We start from the raw sequence: 26,790 nt of genomic DNA on the forward strand, positions 1-26,790 counted from the left end.
TATCCCAGGCTTCCAAGGGTGTTCTGTGGTGTTCATCATATCAGACTTCTGCCTTAAAACAACTGCTCATTAGTCTCAGCTTTCATAACCAACCAATTTTTAAGCTCTGGTGAGTAAAAAGGGTAGTTTGAAAACCCAAGTAGCATTGTGCTGTGCCAATTCCAAGTGGCTTATCCCTTGATTTACAAACAGATATCCTAACATTTGGCCCCAGAGGTCTGGTCTAAGAAAACATGCACTTTGTAGAAGTGTGGCAGTGATACAGTTTTTATATCCCCAAAGCTGGGCAGGAGTTGATTTGGTCTTCATTAGGGCATGTGCTGAGGAAGGAGAGGGCCGGAATGTTTCCTTTGCATTGCAAATAAACACCCTTGCTAGAGAAGCTGGATAAAACCAGGTGTTCGGCTTCAGGTTTGGTAGTCGAAGAGAAGAGAAGAGCTTCAACCAGCTATTTTAGAATGAATGAGTTTTCTGGACATGCTTTATACAAGGTGTTAGTAAACCAACCATCCGGTCTCATTCCAGTCTTCACGTCTGTCCAGAGGGAGTTCAGCAGGGTCAAGACTCAGGTGCCTTTCCAACATAGAGGAGTAGAGGAGCTGTCATAGTTTTAATGCAATGATTTGCATGAAGAATGGAAGCTGTGATTCACATCAAGTTCAGAAGAGGCTTTGTTTGTGTGCTGTTCATTTCCTGAAATGGGCAGATGCGTGTGGTTTCCTAGGGTTGGTGGTGGCAGTCAGCTGGCTACTCCCACTTACTGTGTTTGTCAAAACTGAAGAGAGAGTTTGAACTCCTGAAACCAAAGGAAACAAATTGCACTTTGTAATGCAATGGTGTGTATTGCCAAAGGAAGCTGGAGACATTTTATTCTCTCCTAGTTACAGAGCAAGAGTGCTCTGAGATCTTTACATGAAAAGCTTTATGCAAAACCTACCCTATTGCTCTGGGAAATTTCTTTGCAAAGCATCCCAACACCGTCCCAAAACAGAGATAGCTGGCCTAGGTGCTGCACTGCACTCTCCTTCTGTCCCAGGAAATCCAACAGGTGCAAGCCTTGGAGTCTACCTGGGCAGGCCAAAATGCTGGGTCTCCTCTTTAATTTGAATCCCTCTTGTCAACTATACCAATGCTCTGAGCTGTTTATGAGGGGTCAGAGGAAGGGATCCTTAAGAAAATAATTGAAGAAAAATATTGCCTGCAACAAGAGTCTTTTCACAAAAAATTATTTTAGTAAAATAGGCAAGAACCCGTTGTTCTATTTAGAATGATTTATAACTGTTCCCAGCTGATCACAAAGTGTTTCTAAATTAAAAGCCATTAATTATAGCCTTATATAGATACAAAGATATGCAAGAAGTGCTTTGTAATTCCTGCTCTGCACTTCAGGTGAGAGCTTTTTAAATTACTTGGACCATTGGAGCCACCTGCTTGACTAAATGCTGAGGGCCCTGTGTTTCAGTACTCATCAGTGCATTGCAGTGTTAACATTGTTACTGATTTTTCTCATTTCTCCAGGGCAAATACTAATTAATGGATACAATTCACAGCTGATTAGCTGTAGTTTCTTCAGTAATTACATTCGCAGACTAACTGTTCAGAAGAGGATTTCTAACCCAGTTCTTATTTCACTCTAAGCTTAATTTGTTTTTTGAATTGTTTAGGTCCTTAAGATAATAACCATTTTATTTTCTTTTGTTGTTATAGGTACCATTAGATAATATGGAAGTTTAATCTTAGAAATACTCACTGATAATTGTTATGTGCCTTCAATGGATTTCTAGTTCAGAGACAAAAAATAAATGTAAAGAATATTAGTTGTGATCCATACTAATAAAAGCTGAAATATTCCAGTTTCTGACATCAGTGCCTGAGTCATACACAATAGGGTCTTAAATATCATAGCCTAAGAACAGAATGACTTGAAGGATATGTACCTGTAACTTTTAGCTTTGACATTCCTTGTTATATCATTTGCTTCCACGGCCTTAATAAAATGGAAAATTTAATTGTCACTCTCCCCTTTGTTTTACTTTAATAAAACAAAAAGGAAGAAAACCACCTGGCAATCAGAAAGCAGTAGCTGTGGTGTGAGCAATACATGTACATCAAAGCAATGTAGAATTTTACTCTTCAAGGTAAAAATCAGCCACAGTTCTGTTTTGAGGCACTGGAGCCCTTAGGATGCTAAGGTTATTAAAATAGGGGAGGTTTTGTCCCCACTTATTTATCCAGTGTTAGTGTAATACTTGCCTAGTGTACCTTTGCCCTTAGATATCCTTTGAAAACTTGACTTTTTTTTTTTTTTGTTACTGTAGAAAGAACAGCTCTATTTGAGCCATTTGAGTTTTTCATGTAAATCATTCTTAGTTTGCCACTAACTGACATGAAAAATTCTATCCTGTCGATCGCACTGTTGAGCTGAAGTAGTGTCTTTGTGCAACAAATCCACACACACATCCGTATGTGCCAAAACAGTCATTTGAATGTGCAATTTTACTTGAATTTTTTAAGCTCCAAACATGGGTGACATCTGGGCTTTTAAAAAATGGATGACATTACTTGAGTATCTGCATAGCTGGGGATAACAGAGTTTTAATAGCTATGAGGCAGCCTACATATTGTGCTAAGGCCTCTGTTGCTTAACATGTGTTATAGGTTGAAAGATTCAGAATGATAAGTACACAAATGGAATTTGTTGCTTCAGAATGAGGGATCTCATCTTGTATTCCTTCCCTCCCCTATGAGTGTCTCCTAATTTTGGTGATGTCCTGTTTAGTCAATCTGACAATTCATCAGGTACACAAGGCTCCAATTCTTTTTTCTTTCCTTTTATTTTTTTTTTTTTTAAATCTCCTTTTAACTTTGTCTTATTGCCAGAAGTGGATGTTTTGAGTTTTCAGGGAACAGGCTTTTCTTGAAAGGATCACTGGTCCCTCCAGTGAGAAACTGGGGAGTCTGAAACATTTCACTGCTAAGAACAGTCAGGCACTAAGTGCAGTTGTAGCAAATTGAGCTGAAACAAAGTGGTTTTCCTTTCAGGCCAGGTTCAGCTGCTCTGAAAGCACAACAGAGTTCCTTGCTTGGAAAGAACAATCTGTGCAAATGCATGGTCACCCATCTTCACGTGCTGGTTGCAGAGCTTATGCTGCTTTTGTGAGCGTTTGCTGTTGTGGGGCTGAGGAGGGGTTAGGGTCCACCAAGATCCAGCAAGATAAGATAAAACAAGGCCTTCCTAAAAAAATTTGTTTTATAAAACTTGAAAATGGGAGTTAAGAGAGGAATGCTCAGTGTGGCTTTAGCAGCAGTGATGTGTTAGGGACAGCACAGGGGCTTTTTCCTCGCTTGGCACTCTATCTTGCCCTGTGCTCTTTGCCTGGTAGTAGCGATGTGCAATTGTGAAAGCCTGTTTTACTGCAGGTACATGTCATGCCTAGTGTCTGTTCCTTGCAGCAAAGACTGTGGATGTTCCCTCCTCTGGGAACATGTGCAGGACTGGTTACCAGCCTACATGCCTTTGGAAGTGCCGTTCAAGGGCATAAGGCACAGTATTATGCTGATAATCTTTCTTTCTGTGTTCAGTCCCTAGAAGTAAAAGTACTTATCTTCTTAACAAATGTTCATACTTGAGAATTTGGAGCAAAATGACTGTGGCATCAAAGGAAATGCCTTCTTATCACTGGCATATGGCATGAGAGTTGCACATCAGTGGGAGCAAGTGGGCACTGGGCACACCTTGGGGTCTGGGTGTCAGTTTCTCTGGTTTGCAAAATCTTCTGGTGTTAATGTTCACTGGGAGACGGGGCACTCCACTGGAGTGAAAGATAAACAAAGGCGGATTGTTTGGCTTTTCAATTTTGTGGAAAGAATGGGACTTCAGGAACAGCATTACAGATTCTCATTCTTCCCCTTACTGGTCTTCAGCTTTTTAAAACCAGGTCTACTTGGAGTAGTAATACAGCAGCTCCTTCTGGCTGCAGCAATCCTCCGGGTCAGGATCACTGATGGAAATATTACAATGTGCATCAGAAAAGAGGTAGTAGAAGTGTCTTTCCTTGGAGTCTCTTTCTAATGGATTCTTAATTCCAAAGTCACCTTTAGGTCTCTGGGGTGGCTTTGCTGCATGGACAAAAAGAGTCGGAGAGATACATATGAATATCTTCCTTTCACAGACTGGGGGATGCAGAGTATGTAATAACAATAATAATAATGATGATGATGATGATGAATTCAATCAAGTTCTGACTTCAAAGAACATCTGCAAAATTACATCTTATCTGTTTGTTGATTTAATTTTGTTGGGTTTTTTTCTTCCCCCAACCTTTTCTATGCCAGTGATGGGGTAAAGAAAAGTTTATCATGGCATACATTAAATCCAAATATTTATTTTTCTTTCAGTTTGGAAACAATAACAACTACATGAACATGGCAGAGGCAAATAATGCATTTCTTGCTGCAAATGAGGTAGATGTTTTTATTTTTTATCTATGCTCATATTCTGCTGTTTGCTGTGATAATTTAACAGACTCTGAATGGATGAAGAGTGAAGTGCCGAATTTCTGTGTGTTTTATGGAGCACAAAATAAAGACTTTAATGAGAAAGAAAATAACCTGACAGCTCTCCATTACTAGTCAATTTAGCTGTCCATAAGGCTGTTACTTACATAGCATGTCAATAGAAACAAATCTGCTTTATGTATGGAAAAAAATTATGAACAGAAGGAAACAAATAAAAAGCACAGTAGGTGTACACTTTGAAAGCAAGCTTAGTAATAGTCATTACTAGCTAATGTTCTAATTTTTGTTATAGATACAAATGGTTTAATTTGGGTTCTTAATACTCATATGAGATAGAAAACCAAAGCCAGCTCTTTTGCCTGAAGTGTATATGCTGCATCAAGGAATCTTTTGAATCCAGGCTCCAGAATAAACCCAGAGCCTGGGTTGTGGAGATGATGTATTTGATCACTGCCTGTGTGAGTGGAAACAGGAGAAAGTGTGGCAGCTCCAGGCTCCATGTATCTGCTAGGTGGGGCCACGTTACAGCCAGTTAAAAGACCATCAACACATTAATCCTGACCCCAAGTCCAGACAGAAACTGCCTTTGCTCATCCTTGAAACCCAAGCTCTTACTCCAAAGGAAAGAATGGAAAGTGCAAGATGCACTGTCTAGTATGTGCACAGCAATATGGAGAACAAGAACTGTTTATATAGGGTGCATGTCATAAGTGATCTTCCCAACATGAGGAAAGGGTAGAAAACCAGGCAGCCCTGATTTTCATATTGTAAGTAGGAATTCAGTCACAGGTATTCCTGTGCACTTCTAAAACAGTGATCTCAGAGAAAATAAGCAGAAAGGTGTATCAATAAACATGAAGGTTAGAATTAAGGGTAGGATTTTATGAATCATTTATACAATGGTCACCATATCTTTTTACCCAGCAAGACTGCTTAGATAAGGGAATATTGTTTGGCACTAGCTCCAGTGTTATTTGTGATAATGAACACAAACCCCATCTGTAATGACAACATGATGTTTCTTTCTGTAGAATTTCTTTCCTACATTTGAATCAAACATTGATGAAAGCTCTGCTGCCAGCAGCTGTTCAGAGACAATTTAATTCCAGCTGTGATAATTCACCGTGTCAGACATTGGCTGTTATATGTTGATACAACAGTTCTCCAGATTTGCATTTTTATCAAAAGGAACAAATGTTTTGAACATTTCAGTACAGATGGCATTTAACCATGCACACAAGTTTTTTTTTTTTTTTTAATATATGTGTAAGATATAAATATTTGAAAAGTTAATAACTTTAAAAAATGTGATTGGTAAGATAAATCTCACAAATGTTATAACATCTTTTGGTCACAACAGCACCTTTCTGCAGTCTCAAATTGCATGCTATTCAGGCTCTTTTTACAGACTGAATAGCCCAATGATTTGGATTTAAGGCTACTTCACTAAGGGGCTTTCTTTCTTCTTAGATTATATCTATTTTATCCTCAATCTGAGGTCTGTTTTATGTTGTTTTGGTTTGTGTTTTGTTTGTTTGGTTTTTTTTGTTTGTTTGTTTTTTTAAAGATATATACATATTTGGATAAATTATACAGTTAGAATTGAATTCAGATTTAAAAATGTTAAGGCATTCATCAATTTACTCTCCCATTTGTAGTAAGTGATGAGTATTAGGATGAATGCTACTTTTCTAAGTAAAAGATTGTATTATTATCTAGCTGCACTATATATTTCTACAGCTGTCCTAGAATTATTCTGTTAGATGGGCAAAAAAGATCCAGTTCTTATAATTACTAATATCTCATAAATATGTCAAGTAAAGAGAGGTTCAAATGTACTATAATAATACTGATTTCATTGAACCTTTTTGCTTGAACAAGGAATAAAAATATGATTAAATGTTACTGTTGGTATTAAAGCATGAACCTTACTTTGCAATTACTCCATTATAATGTATTTAATTATAGTGGTTTTGCATTAACATGAATGTAGCTTTCTTGGTATTATTTTGGGCCTGAGCACTGCTGTGCTAGAATCCCATTTTATTTCTGTAAATAATGCCTTAAGAGTGTAATCCTAGAACACATTCAGGCTTAGAAGCCACACATTTGCTTTATGTTTTCTGTCTCTATGTCATGATTACTACGACTCATTTTAAAGCACCTTAAATATTTATTGAAATAATATTTCAAGTGTTAATTACAGTGGTAATGAAAACAGCCAAATGCCACATATCAAGAATGAGTGTTTATCCGTATTGTTAATGTGATATGTTAGATTTCATTAAGCAGTAATGGGGTAGCAAATGAGTCACAAATTACAGTTGCATCTGTTACTAGACCACATTAGTGCCCAAATAACTGCAAATGCAGCCATAGGGTTATGTTCATTAGCCAACCACTTCTCCTGGCCAATCCATCCTTTGTGTTTTGTGAACTATGGGGTCCATGAGAAGAAAAATTCACACCTTTTGTAATACAGCAGTGGGGAAGTCAAACATGTCCCTAATCCAGGCCCAGCCTTCATATCCAGAATTAAGTTACAGCCTTGCAGTTGGAGCGAGATGGGCACAGTCTCAGCAGACTCTGACGGTGCTGCAGACTGCAGCAATCTGGGACCTCATCATTTCTGGTGTGAGACCAATAATGACAGCTGACAGGTTCTATATGCAAGCAAAGGTTTTTCTTGTGTTTCAGTTTCCATCTTCTCTCAAGCGGTTATTAATTTATATCATCATTAACAGTTTGAAGGATGACAATTTGCAGCAGTTAATGAGATCTTTCACTGAACTTATCATTTTTAAATTAACTGGCATTAAGTCACTCTTTCAAACAATGTAATTAATACATAAAACAATTCTCCCTCCCACCCCAACCTGAATCCTGAACTAAGGCAAACAAACAAATCCCAGAGCAGCCTTGCATGTCCAGAACAAGACAAGAGTGCCTATTTTAGGATTGCCAACTGCCCAATTTGATCAAGGCAGTCCTGATTTGGGTACATTTAAAATGGCCTAATTTCAAGCACTGAATTTCTATTATTAAGTAGCAGTGGACCTGAAATAATACATGAAAGTTCATTTAACTCTCAAAAAATTTGAATAAGCGTAACTCATTTGTTTCCCAAATAAAAGTCAGCAATGTTGAAGCCAGATACAGTCTCTACTTGAATAAAGATTATCTTTGACAGACACATGCACACATACAACCATGCACAAACCCTGAAGATAACTGGCAGTAAATGTTTTGCTCAAGGCATCTTAACAGGTGTTTAGTTCATAACAAACCTACTGTTCAAACAAAGCTGGCTTGCTTCAGAAAGCACTGGAAGCTGCTGTAATCACCCTCATGCTTTCAAATGCCTCTCCTCCAAATGACACCCTGTGTTTAAAAGGTTTCACCCTATTTTGGGGATGGAAAAGAAATAAAGAATGATAATATTTCATGTTTGTTAGTGGATAAAGGCAAACAAGTTGTGAAATGGTCAGTACTGAGTTCCTGTTGTGTGTGTGCTACAAAATTGTCAGTGCTTTATGAAGCGTGAGAATAATGTAAGCTGTTTGTGCTATTTTACTAACATATCAATTAAGTGGCAGTTTGTTATACAGCCAAATCTAGTGTAGCTGATATTTGGACTAACGGACAGATGTTGCTAATTAAGTACACATTAAAAAACTGTTAATACTGATACTCCATTAAAGCCATATGATAATGAGACTTAAATCTTTAATCAGAAAGATCCACAAACCCCTTCAGCATATGAAACTTAAAAATTTTGTTGGTTATACGGTTTGCATTTGAGAACAAACCAAGACTTGGACTGCAGGTGTGGAGGTGATTGCTGAGCTCTGTGTGCCCTAACATTGTTTGCCTTGTCCTGTCCTTTTCCAGCAGACGTTCCATACACCGAGCCTTGGGGACGAGGAGTTTGAAATCCCACCCATTACCCCCCCGCCCGAGTCAGACCCTGCACTGGGCATGGCAGATATACTGCTGCCCTTTCAGGGCCTTGGTGACCAGCTGCCTGCACAAGGAAATGAATTTACACCTCAGTTTCCCCCCCAGAGCTTGGATCTTCCCTCTATTACAATATCCCGGAATCTCGTGGAGCAAGATGGCGTCATCCACAGCAATGGATTGCATATGGTAGGTCTGGTCCTTTGTGTGTTCCCATTGCCTAATAGTGTCTGTCAAGTGTAGATTTGTGCCATGTCTCAGTTTTCACTGACCCCTCAGAAGATCTGTGTGATTTCTTGGGAGCCTGACCAAGCATTGCCAGCGTTCTGTGTCACGTTAAAGGCATGTTCTGTATGAACGATGACACGTGTTGTTAGACAGCAAACAATGATTTGCTATTACTCAGTTCCCTAAGGCAGCTGACAAATGGTTAAGGGTCAAATACTGGTGGATTCAGCAAGATAAACATGGTTGTTAATGTACAGTGAAATGTTCTACTGTTTGTGAACAGATCTCTTGTGAAGAAGCTGTCAGGCTTTACAAACACAGAATTTTCATTTTGGGAATTGATTTGGAAGCCCATATCCATTGGCATCATGTGCATCTCAAGTGCTCCTAAAGTTCAAAATGTGTTATACAGCTGGCACTGGCATCAAGAATTGAAAGACCATAGTGTTGTCCAGGGTGAACTACAGCATTTAGAATGAATTGCTTGTCTGTATTTGAAGTAGGACTCACATCTGACATCCATCAGGATATTTTGAGAGTGCAGTATTGAGAGTAGCTCAGAAGGAGGGCCAGACACAGTATGGCAGCAGGAAAAAAGCAGTGTTATTTCCCTCTATCCTGTATATTCCATGGGCTGAATCTTTTATAAATATGAATGAATTAATTTTTTTTTAAACTCATAATAGAAGTGATAGGGATGTATTACCTTGACATACTCAGAAATATAGGGCCATAAAAAGACTTTGTTGTGTCCGATGCTCTTGTTGGCCACAGAGGCTGGGACAGGGTGGTCTTCTGTACCTGGGCTGTGCCAGAGCCCTCAAGAATAGGGAGGCATGATCTGGGTGGGATGGGGACTGTTAGGCTAATTCCAGTGTTAATTAGAACAATCCAAAGCAGGGATGGGTTCCTCCAGAACCTATACACACTGAAGGGCTGCGATCTTCATGGGAGGGTGCATGGGGCAGTTCCTCTGTTGTTGCAGTGTTTCTCTTTCAGCTCTGGGTGATCTCCCAGTGTGGGTTTCTGAGAGCTTTGTGCATAACACTCATACTGCCAGCAATGAGACACAGCTGTGAGCCAGTTTATCCTACTCAGCATTTTAAACTCAGTGCTTACAATTAGAATTAGTTTCTGTGTTGCATATTGAAAAGCGAGTGAATGTTTAGCTTGAACAGATATTTTACATCAACTATATTTTTTTCTGATTAGCTCTTTTATATAGGACCTTTTGCTGAACTTGGTGTAGTGAAAATACATATTTACTGCTGGACTGAAATAAGGGTTGTGTTGTTATGTTGTGATTTCTTTTTTATTATTCTGGCAAGTTAAAATTAATTAAAGATTTACAAACCAACAGGCAGCAAATATTTCTCTGTAATTCTACAGACTGCTGACTTCATTGCAAATTTTAATATTTCTTTGGAGGTCATGAAGAATAGCTAGCGTTAATGCAGAGTGAACCACAAGCTGCTCACTACTTAGGAGATACAGAATTCAGTCATTCTGTGGATCCAAAATAGGGACTGCCTAAAAGAGGCCTTGAAGGATATGGTATTTGTTTTAGATCTCATTTTGCACTGTACATGTTGGGTAACTTCTGAATGAAGATTAATAAAACCCGAGAGTCAGGAATGTTGTGCCTGAAAACAAAAGTAATGGAGTGTGTGTGCACTGAATACAATGAGACTTGGTCAGAAAATACTGTGGGCTGGATCGGCCCACAGAAAATATTGTGGGCTGGATATGTGTACGAGTATCCCCTCAATGTTAGTGAGTGCTTTGTAACCTGACCCAGTTTTGCCCTTTAATTTTGCATTCTTCCACTGAATGTGATTCTTCCTTGAGTAAATGCTGTCACCTTAACAGTCCCAGCCAGAAGAGGTCTCCTGGTTATGTATCTCTTTGCTCACCTCTTCTGGTGCTGAATGGTAGGCTTCACATCTTCGCCTTTTCCCTTGACTGAGCAATGTAGAAATTACTGGCACAGTTGACACTGACTCCATTGGTAAAAATTTGTTCCCGTAGAGGTCAGTGAGAAGATGTAGAGAAGCTCCTTCCTTCTCACCCCAGTAGTCCAGTGGCATTTTTTAGGGTGATTGCCAATTCAAAGCTATGGATTGGGCACTTGTGTGCTACAGTTTTGCTGCAGAGAGCTGACGAGGAATTGTGTGATTTGATGTGGAGGAGCCACATAGGGAGGTTTGTGTTTCAGATATTCCCCACAACTGCTTGATTTGTTTCATGCTGTGAGATGGAGTGGCCCCTGCCATTGTGTTCTAGTCAGTAGTCTTTTTCTCTTCTGCTCATAAATGCTAGGTAGCTTCGGGAAGTTTAAAAACATTAACAGAGGGTCCTTGCATAGCTTTCCCCTGAACTCACATCGCTCTCTTTAGTAGTCAAATTTTCCAGCAGTTAATCTGTATTTCAAAAATAAAAAATGAAAACATTATATCATATTTTATGTAGAAAATGTGCACTTTATTAAACTGGTAAATATTTATTAATAATATTAGAATTCATCTTTAAATTAGATATTTCATGAATTACCTTGCCTTGGAGCTATAAAAACTTTATTGCAGCAATAAAAAAATGTAAAGGAGGCATTTTGACTATGAAATTTCATTTCATGGTCAATTGAATTTACTATATCTGAAAGAACTAAAGATGGGGTTGTAAAATAATTATGATGTTAGTATACACTTACAGAACAATGTTCCTATCCAGCGATACTGGGATAGTCTTATTTAAACTCTGTATTAATGGTGTACTGCTAATCGCTAAAGCTTCTTGAGATGAATACAAACTTAAATTATTTTAATATTAACTGCATTGAGTTTATTGCTTATTTTGTGAAGCATTAGAGAGCTTTACTGTAAGCAATATTTAATTTAGGTAAATGTAGCCCTACCCTGTTGCAAAGCCTGGTAGAAAAATTTCACCTTGAAGAAATGTCATGAGATTTTAAATCACAAATGTTGGAAAAATAAAATGGGCTTGGACAGAATTATGATTAATACTGTGTGTCTTTGGCTTTTTTCTATGTACTACCTGACATGTTCACCTATAAACTTGAATGCAGAATCGCCAGAGGCATGGTTAAAAATAGGTTATGTCAAGGTTTTCCTATGTCTCCCTTAGGGTATGGAGTTGGCTAGGTACCACGTAATGCTTCTGCAAGTATCTCACATATTACTCCCAGGAAGACACACACAGAGAAAAAAACAAGAGATAAAAAGAAAAAAGATTTAACATATTCTTTATGTATTATTATATTGAAAATATGGTGCAAGAAAGATATTTATTCTCAGCATAAATGTGACCTAGCAATTACTAAAGATTGTATTGGTGAGTTAACCATTCTTTATGTTATTAAGATACACGTACTATGGAAAGAGTGACAATTTGTCACAATGCTGATTAACTTCATTATTATTGGCAACAAACACAACACATTTATCTTTACAGCATTTTTTAACATTCAAAAACAGGCAACAGCAACAAAAAGAGGAGATAAAACGGAGGCAGTTTGATTAATTTTAATATTTTAATAATATGCAAATAAAATTCTGATGTTCAAAAAGGAGTCACTGAAAAATGGAGTGTTGATGTACATTTGACTTCAAAGAATGCATGGATTTACATGATGCAAATATTATCCCTATAAATACTTGAATATAAATAAGCAGAAATCAACTGCAATATCCTCATTAAAAATCAACCCCCAATATTTTATATTAATACTCTGTTCTCTGTTGAGCTGCCCATAAAAAATTATTTTAATCTGCAAACTGTGGCAATTCTATAAAACTACAAGTTTTGCTCCTGAGGGTTCCTTTTTTTAACACCTCTCTCTAATCTGCCCAGCCTGCTGAGTAGCATTGACATCAGTAGTACATCAATTTCAGAAAGTGGATTATTTTTACTAGACAGCTATTGTGACATATTGGGTCAGTCATAAATGAAAGATATTCATGCAAGCATGCAATACTTGTAATGAAGTCTCACTCTGACCTTCTGTATGATTGATTCTGTAATTTAGTTTTCTCAGGCAGTGCCTGAAATGAAATGAAATCATGTTGAACAAGTTTTGAATACCCACAGTGCACCAGGAGAAGAAAAATCTGCAGCCCCAGAGGCTTGAGAGAGAGCAGCTGAACGATTTATCTCCATGCTATTATAGCCTTTGCCAGCATTCAACATTTCTTTTTTTTTTTTTTTTTTCTTATTTGGCTTAAGTACTTAATTCTGCAGGTAGCTGTAAATGGGAAAATAAAATGCTGTTCAGATTTAAAATGACAGGACAGGAGTATGTGCAGGGGACTGATAAAATATCTTGAATAGAACTGACCTTTCATGTAGCTGAAAGTTACTGGGGGATTCATCCTCATAATTACCATATAGATTATTTTTATTTCTTTCCTGCAATGAAACATTTCAGAGAGCAGTAGTGCTGATTGAATGAAAATTGAACTTGTTAACATTCTTTTCAGCTTAGCCTGTTGTACATAACAGAAGGTTAGCTTTGATGAATTTCAAAATTCTCTTTCTGATATCTAAGAAACAGACAGTAAAATAATTGTCTTTTTTCAGTCTGATTTTTTTCTTTTATTCAAAAATTTACAATTGTTAGAAAAACAGACTGATAATTTTATATATATTGCTCCCTACATTACTTATGCTGCTGGAGAAAATGTGTTTCCTATTTGATGAAGACTTGAGCCTGTTTCTATTTTATAATTGTTGCAGTGCTGCCAGTGCAGTCAGGATTCTGCACAGATAAGGCTAATTCATAGTGGAATATGCTCATCTTTAATTACATTACTCCTTAGGAGTGGCACTGTGCTCAACTCAAAGACACGATGGTGACTATTGCTTTTATTTCAAGAAGAGACTTTTTAAATAAACATCTCAAGAATGTGGCTTTAAAGAGATGAGGTGCAAATTTGAGCTTATTAAAGGCTGCATACAATAGAAATATTATTAATGTTTCAGAACAGTGGTGCCTTTTACTTACAGTTCTGAATCTTTTTTAGTAGTTTAAATTCCCAAATTACTAATGAACTTTAAGTGAGTAGATTAACATAAGATTGCAAGACTAAAAGCTAAAAATGTTGCTTTAAAATTGGCAAAAGATAGTTGTTTCATTACTCACCTGACTGGATGCCTCTCATTTATATGTTTAATTTTCCTTTACAAAGAAATTTATTTCTACATCTTTCTTTTAATACCCAGTCAGTAATCTCCTATCAAGAGAGAATGGAGTAGGTTTTCAATTAATAAAATGTTTTAACAACATTGTTTAATGTGTTGCAGATGAAACAGTTATTTCATGGGTCATTAATGTGTTTAACGCCTGGAATGGTTTATTAAAACAAGCCCTTGTTATTGTTATGAATGTGTTTATTGTCATCTTTGTTACAAAATGTACAACAAATTTCAGAAGTTTCTAGGTATTATTTTATAGAAGTAGCAATTACTCTTACTAGAAAAAGAGATTCTCTTCTGTTTTGCCTTGGATTTCTGTGCTGAATTGCTAAGCTTGGGCTGTACATCAACAGTGTTACTCTGGTTTGTATTGGCCTTTCCCAGCAGAAATGGCAGCTGTTATTGCCACCGGTTTTAATAATTTGTGGTACCAGGAAAAATTAATCTCAAGTAACCCTGAATTAAAGGATGCTCGGACAGCTCTGAGCAGTGACATTTGGCCATGTACACAGCAAGATGGACGCTTTGGGAAATGAGACCTTTAGGACTCGGCAGCTCTGGTGGCTGCCCCCAGCTGGGCTGTGACACAGCTCAGAGCTGGGTGCTTTGCTGATGAACTCCCGAGTCTTTACAGAGTAATTTCTTTTTGTTTGGTGTGGAATTAAGTATTTTATCTTACACCTGATCAGGTAGTTGGGCATTTTGCAGTTACCTTTCAGAGCATGTGGGTGCCCAGCTGAGGGGGCCTGGGGGGCAGGTGGGCAATGGGCTGAGAGCCCTGGAGGCAGCAGTGGCTCTGGCACAGGGGCTGCATGCTGTGGCTTTGACCTGATGGGAAGATGGTGCTGGCCTGATGATAATGCTTGACAATAGCGTGAAGATTTTCATATCCTCAGTGACACTGTAATTCTCAATGTGGATGATTTAGTCATTTTTCTGAGACATACTCTCTTCTCCTTGCTCATTGGTACAGACCAATGAATGGGCTGTTAATGAGAGAGGGAAATTCTTCTGCTGTTCTTAAAAATAAGCAATTCATAGTGACTGCTAGAAAGGACCTGTCCATAGGAAACAAAGTGGCAGCAGTTGCCAAACATACCTGTCTGAGTAACAGGCACTAAACTAAACTAAAGAATAATAAAGATTGGAGCAGGTAGGTTATTACCTGTTGTGAGATCATGAGGGACTCCTGCATGAAAGAAGCACAGTAACATTGGCAGAACAAGTCTGGGAAAGGAGGCTGTGACTATTTTATAATAGTACCTAAATTGAGATCCATCAGCTCCAGAAAATATTGTGAAGTCCCATATAAATATGGGGAAAATGATATTGCCTACAGGGAAAGCTGTCAGGAACTGGAGCCAAAGCTGTCTGATTTTCCTAAGAACTGAGCTCAGAAGGAGCTCAGACATACATGGCTGTGGACACCAACTGTGCATTAAGCCTGGGCCATGGCTTTAAGCTATTCTGCTTCCTGAGTTTAAACTCTAAAATCAGGTGCTGTTTTCATAAGCCAGCCAAATGAGGCAGATGCTGCAGCTGGTCTGTATATGCTGTACCTGGCCAAAGGCTTAGTTGGGTCCAGCCACCCTCACTTTTGTGTAATTTGAAAACTTCCTTTGAAATTCCTGCTATTCTCTGCTGTTACCACTCATGTTTCCCCTTGGACAGCTTACCCAGTACTCAGCTTCCACTTCAAGTTTGCAAGCGTTGAAGAAATGTGAAGTCTCTTTAGAGTTTTAAATTATTCTATGTTGCCAGGTAGCTGGAAGAAAAACATACCTGGGTCTGGTAATAAGAAACATAATGAGACCTATTTTTCTGATTTACTTTAGAAACCAACAACAAGTAAACAAAGAACCCTCATAGAAAAGAAAAATCCCCCCAAACCCTAGAGAAAACGTATCCCTGAACATAGCTACCAACACTGGTAGCAATTTTAAAACATACAAATGCCATGTAACCCCTGAGTCTGTCCCCCCACAATTCCTACACAATTCTTGTTACCTTTGATAATGTTTGTTAGTTGTCATGCTCCCTCATACTCTCTCCCCACGTTCCTTACTGCATAATAAGGACCTTTGAAGTCTGCCTTTGATTTGGGAGCTGAAGCACCTGAGTTGTGGAGGTTGTAACAAAACTGCTAACAGCATTTATCTGACGTTCTGGGACTTAATTTCAACTATCCAGGATTTGTTTGCAATGTGTCTTCACTGTTTGCATACAGCAGACCTAAGCTTGTACTGCTAATTTGGAGAAAAGCTCCTCATGCCAAGAGACTCATCAGATCAGAGCCCAGATCTGTGATCTGAGTCACACATGTATTGTGATCATGCTGTTGGGTGCCTTGTCCAAGAGGAGTGTGATTCAATATGCTTTAAAGTATGGTAGATGCTTGGAAGGAAGAGAGTGGAGAGTCTGTTTTTAAATTCCTCTACAAAATGGGGTAAAAATAAAATTATAAGTTGTCAATTAGGTGATGCTAAAATAGCAGCCACAGCCACTGTGGGTGGGTGGAGGGCTGTGACCAGCCTGTCCTTGTCTGCAAGAGCAAAAGGACTCAATAGCAATTAAAGCAACCAAGAAGTGTGACCCGTTCGGCCTGCGCTGGGGATCGTGTGAGGAATCTGCAGGCTCACAGGGAAGTAACTGGGTAAGAACAGTGTTCCCAGAGAGAAAACACTCCCTGACAGGGTGGTGGGGCATCTCCAGTAAGAATTGTAGGCGTTTCAGAGAAAAGTCTTTGTCCCTTTGTTTGGTAGTTGTGTGATTTTGACCTTGCTGTGAGCTTTGTGTATTTCTTCACCACATAATGCAGTGTTTTGTTAGAGATTCACAGCTGAGCATGCTGTGAATGACTGGTTCCAGCAGCAGCTGTAGCACGATGTTGCAGAGGTAGTGAGTCCTGGGACCTGGAGCTGTGTTGGTCTGGGTGGTTGGCCCTGTCCCTGATTTGCTGATCTCACATTGCAGCTCCCACCACCGTCAGTGGTGCAAGGAAAGCATTAATGACATTTGCAGTATGTGCCTTAAGCAAGTGCTCAGTGGTGAAAATAGTTGCAGAAACATCCCAGGTGCCTATGCACAGACCACAAAGGGGCAAAATTTCAGGCGTGGGGTAGGCAGGAACAGAACTGATACTTTGCACTGCCAGGCTCCATTGCAGTACGTTATATAACAAGTCTGTGCAAGCACAAGAAGAGGTGCCACAAATGAGACACTTGATTTTGAGAGTACCTATCTTGTATAATCCCCACAGTAGCCCCTGATGACCCCCAAAATAAATTGCTCAGTTTTAAGGAATAAATCAGTGGGCCCTCATGTTTGTTGGGTTTGGGTTTTGGTTTTGTTTTTTTTTCTTTTCATGTCTCTTTTGTGGTTTATGTGTGAACAGAAGAGAGTAGAGCACACAGACCAAAAAACCAGCACGTTCTTCATGTTCATCAGGCAGCAGAATGCGTGTGAACCTCTTGTCACCAACCCATCTCTTAGACCCAGATGAAGACATAATTTTTTTTTTACAAATCGACATGTACTGTTTCTTGTAGATGTTTTTGGGAATCAAATTAGGTAAGGTTTACTTTTCAACAGAGACATGAAGTGGAACATGGTAGTTTTTTCACTGCCAGAGAAAAGAAGCTGCTGCTTGTAGGATCTCCTGATAACTGCAGTTTGACAGCTCTATTAGGGATGATGGTGTCTGTGGAGGGGAGAGGAAGGACACTTCTTCAGTGGTGGCAGTACCAAGTGCAACTGTTTTGTGTTCTATTAAGTAAGGATTTAATCTCTGACAGAAAAAAGCATCCTGTTAGTTTGGTTTGTTTTGATTGGCAGTGAAGTTCAATCCTGTAAAAATTTAGATTAATGGATTCTTTTATCTGTACTTTACTTGTGGAGAAAAAGAATATTGAGGATTTCTTCTAGAGATATGCTGACTTGACTAAAAGTAAAGGGAGTAATTTACAGTCAGGGACAACTGAGGATTTCACTCTTTACATTGCAGTGCATTTGCTTCAACTTAAATACATCCTTTAAAATATTGTATCAGCTTATGTTACATTGACAGTCATGAATTCCTCAGGCAATAGAATATATACTGGTTTAAGTCAACTTCTGAAACCAGAGCACAGTGAACATAACCATAAATGTTGGGTTTTGCTTAGTTATTCCTTAGTTATTTTGGTTGGCAGATTTCTCAATTCCCTTAAAGTACCTCATGCAGTGTGGGGTCAGATCCCAGCCTTACAACATCCTGTAGGCACTTCCATCAGCCCTCACATGACCAGCGTCTCACTGGAGGTATTGGATATTTAAACGATGGAAGGCTGCAGACATTTATTTTAATCAAGACTTTAGTACTGCTCAAAAATGTTCTGAAAAGTAATTTCCTAGTTATATTTTAAATGTCTTGTTGGATGTTCCCAGAGATTAAAATTATATCAGGGTAGCAATTCAGGATAGAATTACTGTATGGAAATGATTCTTAAAATGCAGGGTAGGTAAGTGAAATTGGGGCATCTCTCAATGTAGTGTCTGGATGCATTTATCTGTCAAAATAAATACTAACTGTATTACAACCTACACTAAGTACCGGATGCTTAATGAGTTGCTAACAGAAGAACAAACTATCTTTTAATAACATAATTTTTTCCCTTAGTACTCCATGGTATCTTGAAGAACTCCTTTGATAAAATTGTATAAATTAAAGTGTGGGAGTTTCTACATTTCTTTCCTTTTCTTTTCTTTTTTTAGTCTCCTTACTCCATTATTTGCTTTCCAGTGTCTCTTGATCCATTGATATTTTATACACTTTTGAGAACTTGTTCTTTCACAAATCAATGTAAAATAAGCTATATATTTGTGATAGGCTGTGAGATGAGTCCTTTAGCAATAGGACTAAATATGACTTTATTGGCATGACTGCCTAAAGTGATTAGAATTGTTGAGAGTAGGATAGTTTGATGGACAGATACCCTTATGGTTCCTTTGATGAGGCCTTCTATGAACCAAATGCTGAATGTCTTTATTAATGTGTGTAAGAGAATGTGCCTAGACACAGTCACCATAAAGTTGTTTTGAGAAGGGGAAAATATTTTGGACTATACTTGGCTTTTTTTAAATCCGGGTATATAATTAGAATCAGAGAAGAGTAAAATGATTTGGGTTGGAAGGGATCTTAAAGATCATCTGGTTCCACCCCCCCGCCATAGCAGGAAACCTTCCACTAGACTGGGTTGTTCAGGGCCTCATTCCACCTGGCCTTCAGCTTCTCTGGATGACCTATTCAGGGCCTCACCACCCTCACACTAAAGAATTTCTTCCTAAGACCTAATCCAAACCCCCTTGCTTTCAGTTTAGAGTCATTCCCCCTCACCCTGTCACTGAAGAGCCCAGAGAGGTGGCCAGTGTTTCACTCAATAAATGTCTTCATACCTGAGGGGTTTGTAGCACTCGTTGTAGGATGACAACAGAGAGATTTGAATCAAAGCCATTTCAGTCTGCAGAGGAATTATACAAGTAATTTCTCTTTTGGTGTTGGTTTCACACATCATGTCCTTGTTTGATTGCCATGCTGAGTAAATCAGTGGTTGAGCTTTGCCTGACTTGTGTTAAGATCACCAGGTTTTGCCTAACTTCAGTCTAAGGCTGTAAAGCAGATAAGGCTCAATCAAAACTTGATACTGTCTGCTTGACAAGTTCGTGAATTTTTGTCAGAACTAATCTGTTGTTTTTGCTTAATGTTACAAAAATCCTGAATGTTTTTAATACTCATGTATCACATTTACTTCTGGTTAAGTTTATGTAAAAGAGCTTGTGATATTCCTAAAATTCTCCCAGTATTCTCAGGGGATTATTTTGGGATATGCGAGCTTTTCAATTTTCATATAGTAACGTAATCAGGATGTCATGTGGGTGCTTCAGCGCACTTGTATTTCCCTGTGTGCTTCTGATACAGGATAATTTTCGTTGTTAAACATTTATTTGATAAACATCTCAAGAATAATGAAATGCTACTGATCCTTTCAGTTTGGTGTTGGCCTTTGGTAGTATCAGGGGAAAAATAAAGAGTTAAGATAATGGATGGAAATTTTGTTTTCTTGACTATAGCCCCCTTCTTAGAAGATTTCTGTTTGCTCAAGAGCTATAGAAAAATGCCGTGGACTTTAATAATGCTATGAACTAGCTTTCTTGCCTTCTTGCTACTTTCCAAACCACTGTACAAACATAAAAATTGGTTTATATTTCTTTGTCTGAAAGCTCTTCTATAGGTACCATAGGTTGTTCAGGCCCACAGCACTGTATCACAAAGCAAAAAATGAAAATCCTATTCCTTGCTTTTTAAAATATTGATCAGCCGTATAACTTAAACTGAAAGTGCAGAAAATACATTGTTGTTTTCATATGCACATATAATGGGAATAAGGGATTGGATATTATATGAATAATTTTCTTTTATGTAATATGTCTTATCAGTTTGGTTCTAAAGGGCCAGTTACAAAATATTGTTGTTGCCACTCCTAGATTTTACTGAAACTCTTCAGATTAAAAAAAAAAAAGGCTAAAGAAATCAGGAAAAGACACAGAAAAGAAAAACTGAAATTAAGTAAGTGGATACAGAAAACCCACACAAGCATTAAATAGTATCAGAAAAAAGGACAGTTAAGAATTCATGGGCTTGTGTATAAAATTAGATTCTGGGTCAGTGCAAGTCAAGAGAATTTAGTCTCAATAAAATCATAGATGCAACTGAAATGACAAGACTTGGAGTAAATGGTTTGTAGCCCATGTCATCACATTTTGTTGCCTCAGTGTAAAGGCCAGAAAGGCCTGTATTGTATAGCAATAAAGGGAGAACAAAAGCAAGGCTTTTAGGGGTAGAACATCTCCAAGAAAATACTGTCTGCACAATAATGAAAGAAGGTTAATTTTCATGAGAGAAGGTTATTCTGATGATCGTCAGCTTTGCTGCAAAAAACCAGCAGAGTTCTTCTTCATACAATAAAGTATGTAACGTCTGTAAGCTAAAATGATTGGAGTAATAGGCAGGGAGTGATATTGTTTCACAAAAGACTTTGAATGACTTCCAGATGCCACTGCCAATACAAGTCACAATCAAAATGACCCTGTAGTTAACAGCAGTAAATTTTCACAGAAAGGTGCCCTGAAGCAAATGGGTATTTCAGCCAGTAAGTCTGATGTTTTGATCTTTCTGTATCAAGTGCTCCAATTTTGGCACACACACTCATCTCTAAGGAACTACAGTCCTTTACTGAAAATATTAAAAGCATTTAAGAAGTAGGAAAAGCAGTGTGGTACAGTATGGATGATGAGCCAAGCTGGCAATGGCTGGGGAAGCATGGGGAAAATGAGGGTGAGCCCTGGTGCATCCGATCTGGATCATGAGCTTGTGTGGCTAACTTTGTCTGTACTGGATCCAGCTGCACCACTATGTGTACTTGTATGCTAAAGAAGGATTTGTTTTTACTGTATAGGCTTCAGCACAAAGACACATGAATGCCAAATTCAGAATGAATATGATTTCGTGCTGTAGGGAAGCAGTAAGCTGCAGTATTTGTATATAAAGATAGATGAGGCAGGGTGTGCATCTTCTTTTACATGTGTATTGCTTCTTCGTACAGCCACCCTTGTCCCAGCCAAGGAGAGGCTTCCAGGAGCATAGAACCACTGCCTCTGTTGAGGCCAGAGTTGTAAAAAGTAAGGGAAAGTCATTTGGGCTAAACTTACCTCCATGCTGACACAGATTTTCAAAAATTGTTTTGGATTTATCCATGTTTAAAATGAGAGCATAAGGAAGGTCAGACTTTGTTGTGGAAGTCCAGTGGGCTTATGCTGGGCTCCCACAATTGCTGTTTTGTTCTCTGTCATTTCATTAGGATCATTGCACCTGCTACTAATTGCAGTGTGGGTTATTAATAATGAAAGAGTTTTCAAAATCTAATTTATTTCTCATGTTTCTGGCTGTTCAAACAATGACTATAGATTAATCAGGTTGCTGAATCAATTTGTGATCTATTTATTCTCTTATTAACTTTTTGAAAAATCTTCTTTTCTGTTTAAACGTTCCTTCATTGTGTCTTCATCTGTGTGTGGTCAAAAAACAAAAAAAAAAAAAGAGTTTTCATAGGCAGATTGCAGCTGACTTTACCTTCAGGGTCTTGCTTCTTTTTATTAACAAATGTGGTAAGTGTTGTGCACATGTAGGAGACACAGTTTGTGCCCTCAAGAAACAGTAGAAACCAAACCATGCAAGCACTTGTGTTTCTGAGACGTGGAGTACAAGAAAAATAGTCGGTGGTTTGTGCATCGATTGCTACTTCCACACATTTGATCATTGGATTAAAGATAAAAATGTGTAGTTTTGTGTGGTACTTGCCAACAGGGATCTTTAGGAGTGTTTAGGATTACTGGACTGGTTCTCCAGCCTGCTGTAGTGAATACACTCCAGACCTGGCAGGGCAGTGTTCTGTGTTTAAAAGAGCTTTAAAATCCCACTAAGACAGGACTGGTTTATACCTACTACTGTTACTTGTAATGGCCAAGAATAATTGAATGTCACTAAAGGAAGATGCTTTTCTCTCTCTCACCCCACCCTGATTTTGTTTACTTTCTGCATTTGACAACAGTTGCAATATTCTCCTGAATCCTCAGTCATCCTGTTTCCCTATTGTTTATGTGGGTATTTCTCAGTGCATCAAGAGAAGAAATGTTTAAAAATAGAGAAATGCAATTCTTATTCAACAAAACAAAAAAAAAAGCCACAACTGGGGGGAAAAGTGAAGTCTGGGGCAATTATAGTAACTGTTGCTACACTTAACTTATTAAAAATATATTTAATTCATTAAAAAGAAAGGAAGCAAACTGCATGTTGAGAGTGTTGGTTCTGTAAACCTGTGAAAATAACTTCACCTGACACTGTTGTATGGTAACTGCTAATATCTAAACAATGTTTCCATCTCTTTTAGGATCAGAGTCACACACAAGTTTCCCAGTACCGCCAGGATCACTCTCTGATTATGAGATCTATTGTCAATATGACTGATGCTGCTCATTCGGGAATTATGGCCCCGTCTCAGCTCACCACCATTAACCAGTCTCAGCTAAGTGCGCAGCTGGGGCTAAATTTAGGAGGCACTAATTTGCCACACACTTCTCCCTCCCCTCCTGCAAGTAAATCAGCCACTCCTTCCCCATCCAGCTCTATCAATGAAGAAGATGCAGATGAATCAAACAGAGTAAGTTATTCCATGTGCTGTAGCGAGCAAGCTTCACACACCTACACACTGCATTTTCATGGATGTGGCAGTATCAGCTCAGCTGCAATGTGGTCATTTCAAATAGAAATGTTACAGTAAAGTGGAATATGTTTAATTTGCTGGTTACCTTCTTTACTTAAGAAGTTTCCATACAACCTCCATAATAATAAACCTAAGAATAGACAGAGACACACACATATATATATATATATTTGGTCTAGTTTGTCTCAAGTTTTCAGATCTGTTGAATTTCTTCACGCATCAGCTTTGGACAGTTTTGTCATTTTGGTATTCTCTGGAGTCATGTAAAACATAGATATGTTTAGGCAGAAGTAAAATAAGCTTTCTTCTAACTGAAAGTTTAGTTAACTTATATTTTGCTTTCAATAAATCTCTTATAAAAGGAAAAATTATTGACCAAATGAAGTACAAATGTTGTTATAGCAGTATATGTAAAAGGCCTAATTTAAGACTGTTCCATGAAAGGTTTTCTCATTAAGTTGATGGAAGTTGTGCATGTGGAAAACTCGTTGTACAGGATCCTCAAAATATCTGAAAATTGTATCTTAATGGAAAAACATAGATGGCCTCTTCAAAATATGCTATGAACTAAATCTTAATTTTTTTTAATACAAATTAGCATTGGGTGTACTTTTTCAGGTCAAGCTCATAGGATGTGACTCTCAGAGCCATGCTTAAAATGAGTAGTAACTATTCATGCATTTAGTTCCAGTAGATCCAATGAGATGATGCTGAGACTAAGTACTCTTTGGTAGAGAGAAGGGCCTGCACAACAGGACTCTCCCAGGAGTTGCCTACCTAGTAGCTTTATCCATATAATATTAAGACTGACTGTCAAAAATTTTTTGCAATTTATCTGACTTATTTCATTCATTTACTGACTGTTCTTGTTTTTACTGTTTCTTAGGCTACTGGAGAAAAAAGAGCTGCCCCAGATTCTGGCAAGAAGCCCAAGACTCCGAAGAAGAAGAAAAAGAAAGACCCCAATGAGCCACAAAAGCCGGTGTCAGCATATGCCCTTTTCTTCAGGGATACACAAGCTGCCATTAAAGGACAGAACCCGAATGCTACATTTGGAGATGTTTCAAAAATAGTGGCATCTATGTGGGACAGTTTAGGAGAAGAACAAAAACAGGTAAATTGGTTCAGGGTTGTCTCACAAGAAGTAATATAGCAATCCTTGTTAAAAAAATCCTTCTACCTCTGTCCTGAGTGGACCCTGCTGCTTGCTGATGTAGAGCTCTACTTCTGTAGAGCTACACTGAGTTTTGAACTTGCCAAAGACCTGGCATCTAAAAACTATTTTTTTAGTAAGAGCCAACAGGTAGTGTTAAATGACTGTATTTGTCTTTACATTTTAAAGGGCAGTTTGTAAAAGAGCTCAGGTTGTAGTGTCCTAGAGTCCTCTTAAAACCATCTTTTGATGATTCCTATTTCAAAGCCCTTGTTTCCTATTAATAAGTTAGAAAAGAGGAAGGTACAGCATATTTACCAATTCCTTTTGATCTACCTTATGAATTTGTTACAAAGCATGTTGATTTCTAACCTTTGAAGCCAATCCTCTACGTCTCATTATAATGTTGTGTGTGAAATGCTATCTCCAACTCCAACTTGGTACAGGGTGATGAGTTTTATGCTTCCTTGAGGGTTATTGTTCTTCCTATACACATGTAACTGCTGCACATGGATTGAAGGGGGTTAAAAAAATACCCTTTGTTTGTCTGTTCCCAGTAACAGTTAACAGATGCTTCTATGGCAGAGCAGATTCCCAGATAGGACACCTTTTGGCAAGAGATGAATGGTACTTGTTTCTGAAATCCATTTGGAAACTTTTAGTCTGATCTAACAGATGATAATGAACATGATTAAAAGGTGAACTTTAAATTTACTGATGATTAAAAATACAGATTTATTCATTTTTGCCTAACTGTTCTTGTTTAACTCAAGGGGATTCTTTCATGATGGCTTTGGGGCAAGTCCAAGCTCTTTGATCTGCCTTTTCTAAAGGTGTACAGATTTTTTTTATATGTAATTCAAATATTTGTTTAAAAAAAAAAAATGCACAGGTGTATTTTGCTATTCTGGACTACTGCTGATACATTTTGGCATCTGAAATACTCAGTGTTCTAATATCCCTGCCACTTGGAGTCAATAAAATACTGGTTTCTGGGGAAGTAAAGATTGCATAGGTAGTCTTGTCAAACAGTTGGCTGCTCAAACTGATGTCAAATAGCAGCCTTTTGTTATTCATGGTAATCAACATAAACTGTAGTGCAAGTCCAGCAGGTAGGCCTGAAAGCCTGTAAACACCTGCAAGAATATTTAGAAATTTCAAGGAAGAAAAAGCACATCTAACAGTAGAGTGTTTTCAGGGGTTTTGGTCTATGTTTTTGTTTCTTTGCAAGTGATTTTGAGAATATTCTGGCAAAAACATCTTGATAGTTGAAGTTGGTGAAATTGTGGGTTTTTTTCACAGGTATATAAAAGAAAAACTGAAGCTGCCAAAAAAGAATACCTAAAGGCACTTGCTGCCTACAGAGCAAGCCTTGTTTCTAAGGTAAGCCTAATAATACCTTCGATGTAATGCAAGTGAGCTTTTACCAACGATATTGAAATATTTGGGGCAAGGGGGGATGTTATGCAAAATAAAAGTAGAATCCTAGGATTTCTGTAATACAGCTCTACAAGATGTTGTGCTGCTGCTTGAACCCTGCTTAGTCTCTGCAAAAATAATTTCATCTCCCTACTGGCATAATAATGATTACCAGAAAACATCTTTGTAAATGTACATCTTCCTTGAGCTGCAGAGGCAAAGTAATGCACTTCACTACGAAAGTAAAATTCAGTCATGAAAAATATACTGACCTTTTGACATTAACATTTGCAAGCTATTTGCCGAGGTTTGTTTTTCCTCGAGTGCTGCTTCTCAAAGGACAGCCTTGCTTTACGTGGAGTTGGAGAGCAGTGGCTGTGTAACAAAGCTTAAGCATTTTTTGCAGGTGAGGGGAAAGAAATGCATGGTGGCTCTGAATTTGGAGAGTACTAACAAATGGACTAGCTGGCAGTGAGCCACATGGAGTATTTTAGTGGATCTTGAGTTAAAATAAAACCTGTGAAGAAAACAAAGCTCTGCTGTCTTACTTGAGAATTTACCTTTCTAGACAGCAGCACTATGCAGGTTGTAGTTCTGCTGCATCTGAATATTGTAAATGGAAATGTGCTTATAGACATCTAAAATATGGGTAAAACATTACCAAGGTGATTATTTCTCTAATAATATAAAGAGCAATTAGAAAAATATATTCAACGACAAGAAGGCAACAGAGGGTGATGATGTCGTAACTCCTGAGAATATTTATTTGAATGTACAACTGCAGAGCATTAGTAAATCATATGGAAAGTTGCTGTGTATTTTACTTAATGTCTAAAAATACAGCATCAGAAATTATACACATGTGTTTTCGAAAGCTGGAAGATTTCTTCTCCTTGTGTTGAGAGGCTGTGTTTTTCTGTTGCCTCTGGGACTTATATAAGATTCTAAAAGCCTTTAGTATCGCAATGCTAAGTTCAAGAGCAGCAGGAA

The 26,790-nt window shown here is 38.1% G+C and overlaps 1 protein-coding gene across 2 annotated transcripts in view; it reads left to right on the plus strand.

Moving 5' to 3' along the window:
* Window positions 1-26,790, plus strand: part of TOX3 (TOX high mobility group box family member 3) — a 74,807-nt gene that overhangs the window by 44,148 nt on the left and 3,869 nt on the right. The window contains exons 2-6 of one of the 2 annotated variants that reach the window (XM_008638789.2): window positions 4,399-4,464; window positions 8,410-8,664; window positions 22,896-23,165; window positions 24,115-24,342; window positions 25,684-25,764. In XM_008638789.2, coding sequence (XP_008637011.1) covers window positions 4,399-4,464; window positions 8,410-8,664; window positions 22,896-23,165; window positions 24,115-24,342; window positions 25,684-25,764 — 900 coding nt within the window. The remainder of the gene's footprint in view (window positions 1-4,398; window positions 4,465-8,409; window positions 8,665-22,895; window positions 23,166-24,114; window positions 24,343-25,683; window positions 25,765-26,790) is intronic. The other variant, XM_008638790.2, reaches the window with a different exon arrangement.

Source organism: Corvus brachyrhynchos, unplaced genomic scaffold (assembly GCF_000691975.1).
Source record: "Corvus brachyrhynchos isolate BGI_N302 unplaced genomic scaffold, ASM69197v1 scaffold26, whole genome shotgun sequence".
Classification (NCBI taxonomy): Eukaryota; Metazoa; Chordata; class Aves; order Passeriformes; family Corvidae; genus Corvus; species Corvus brachyrhynchos.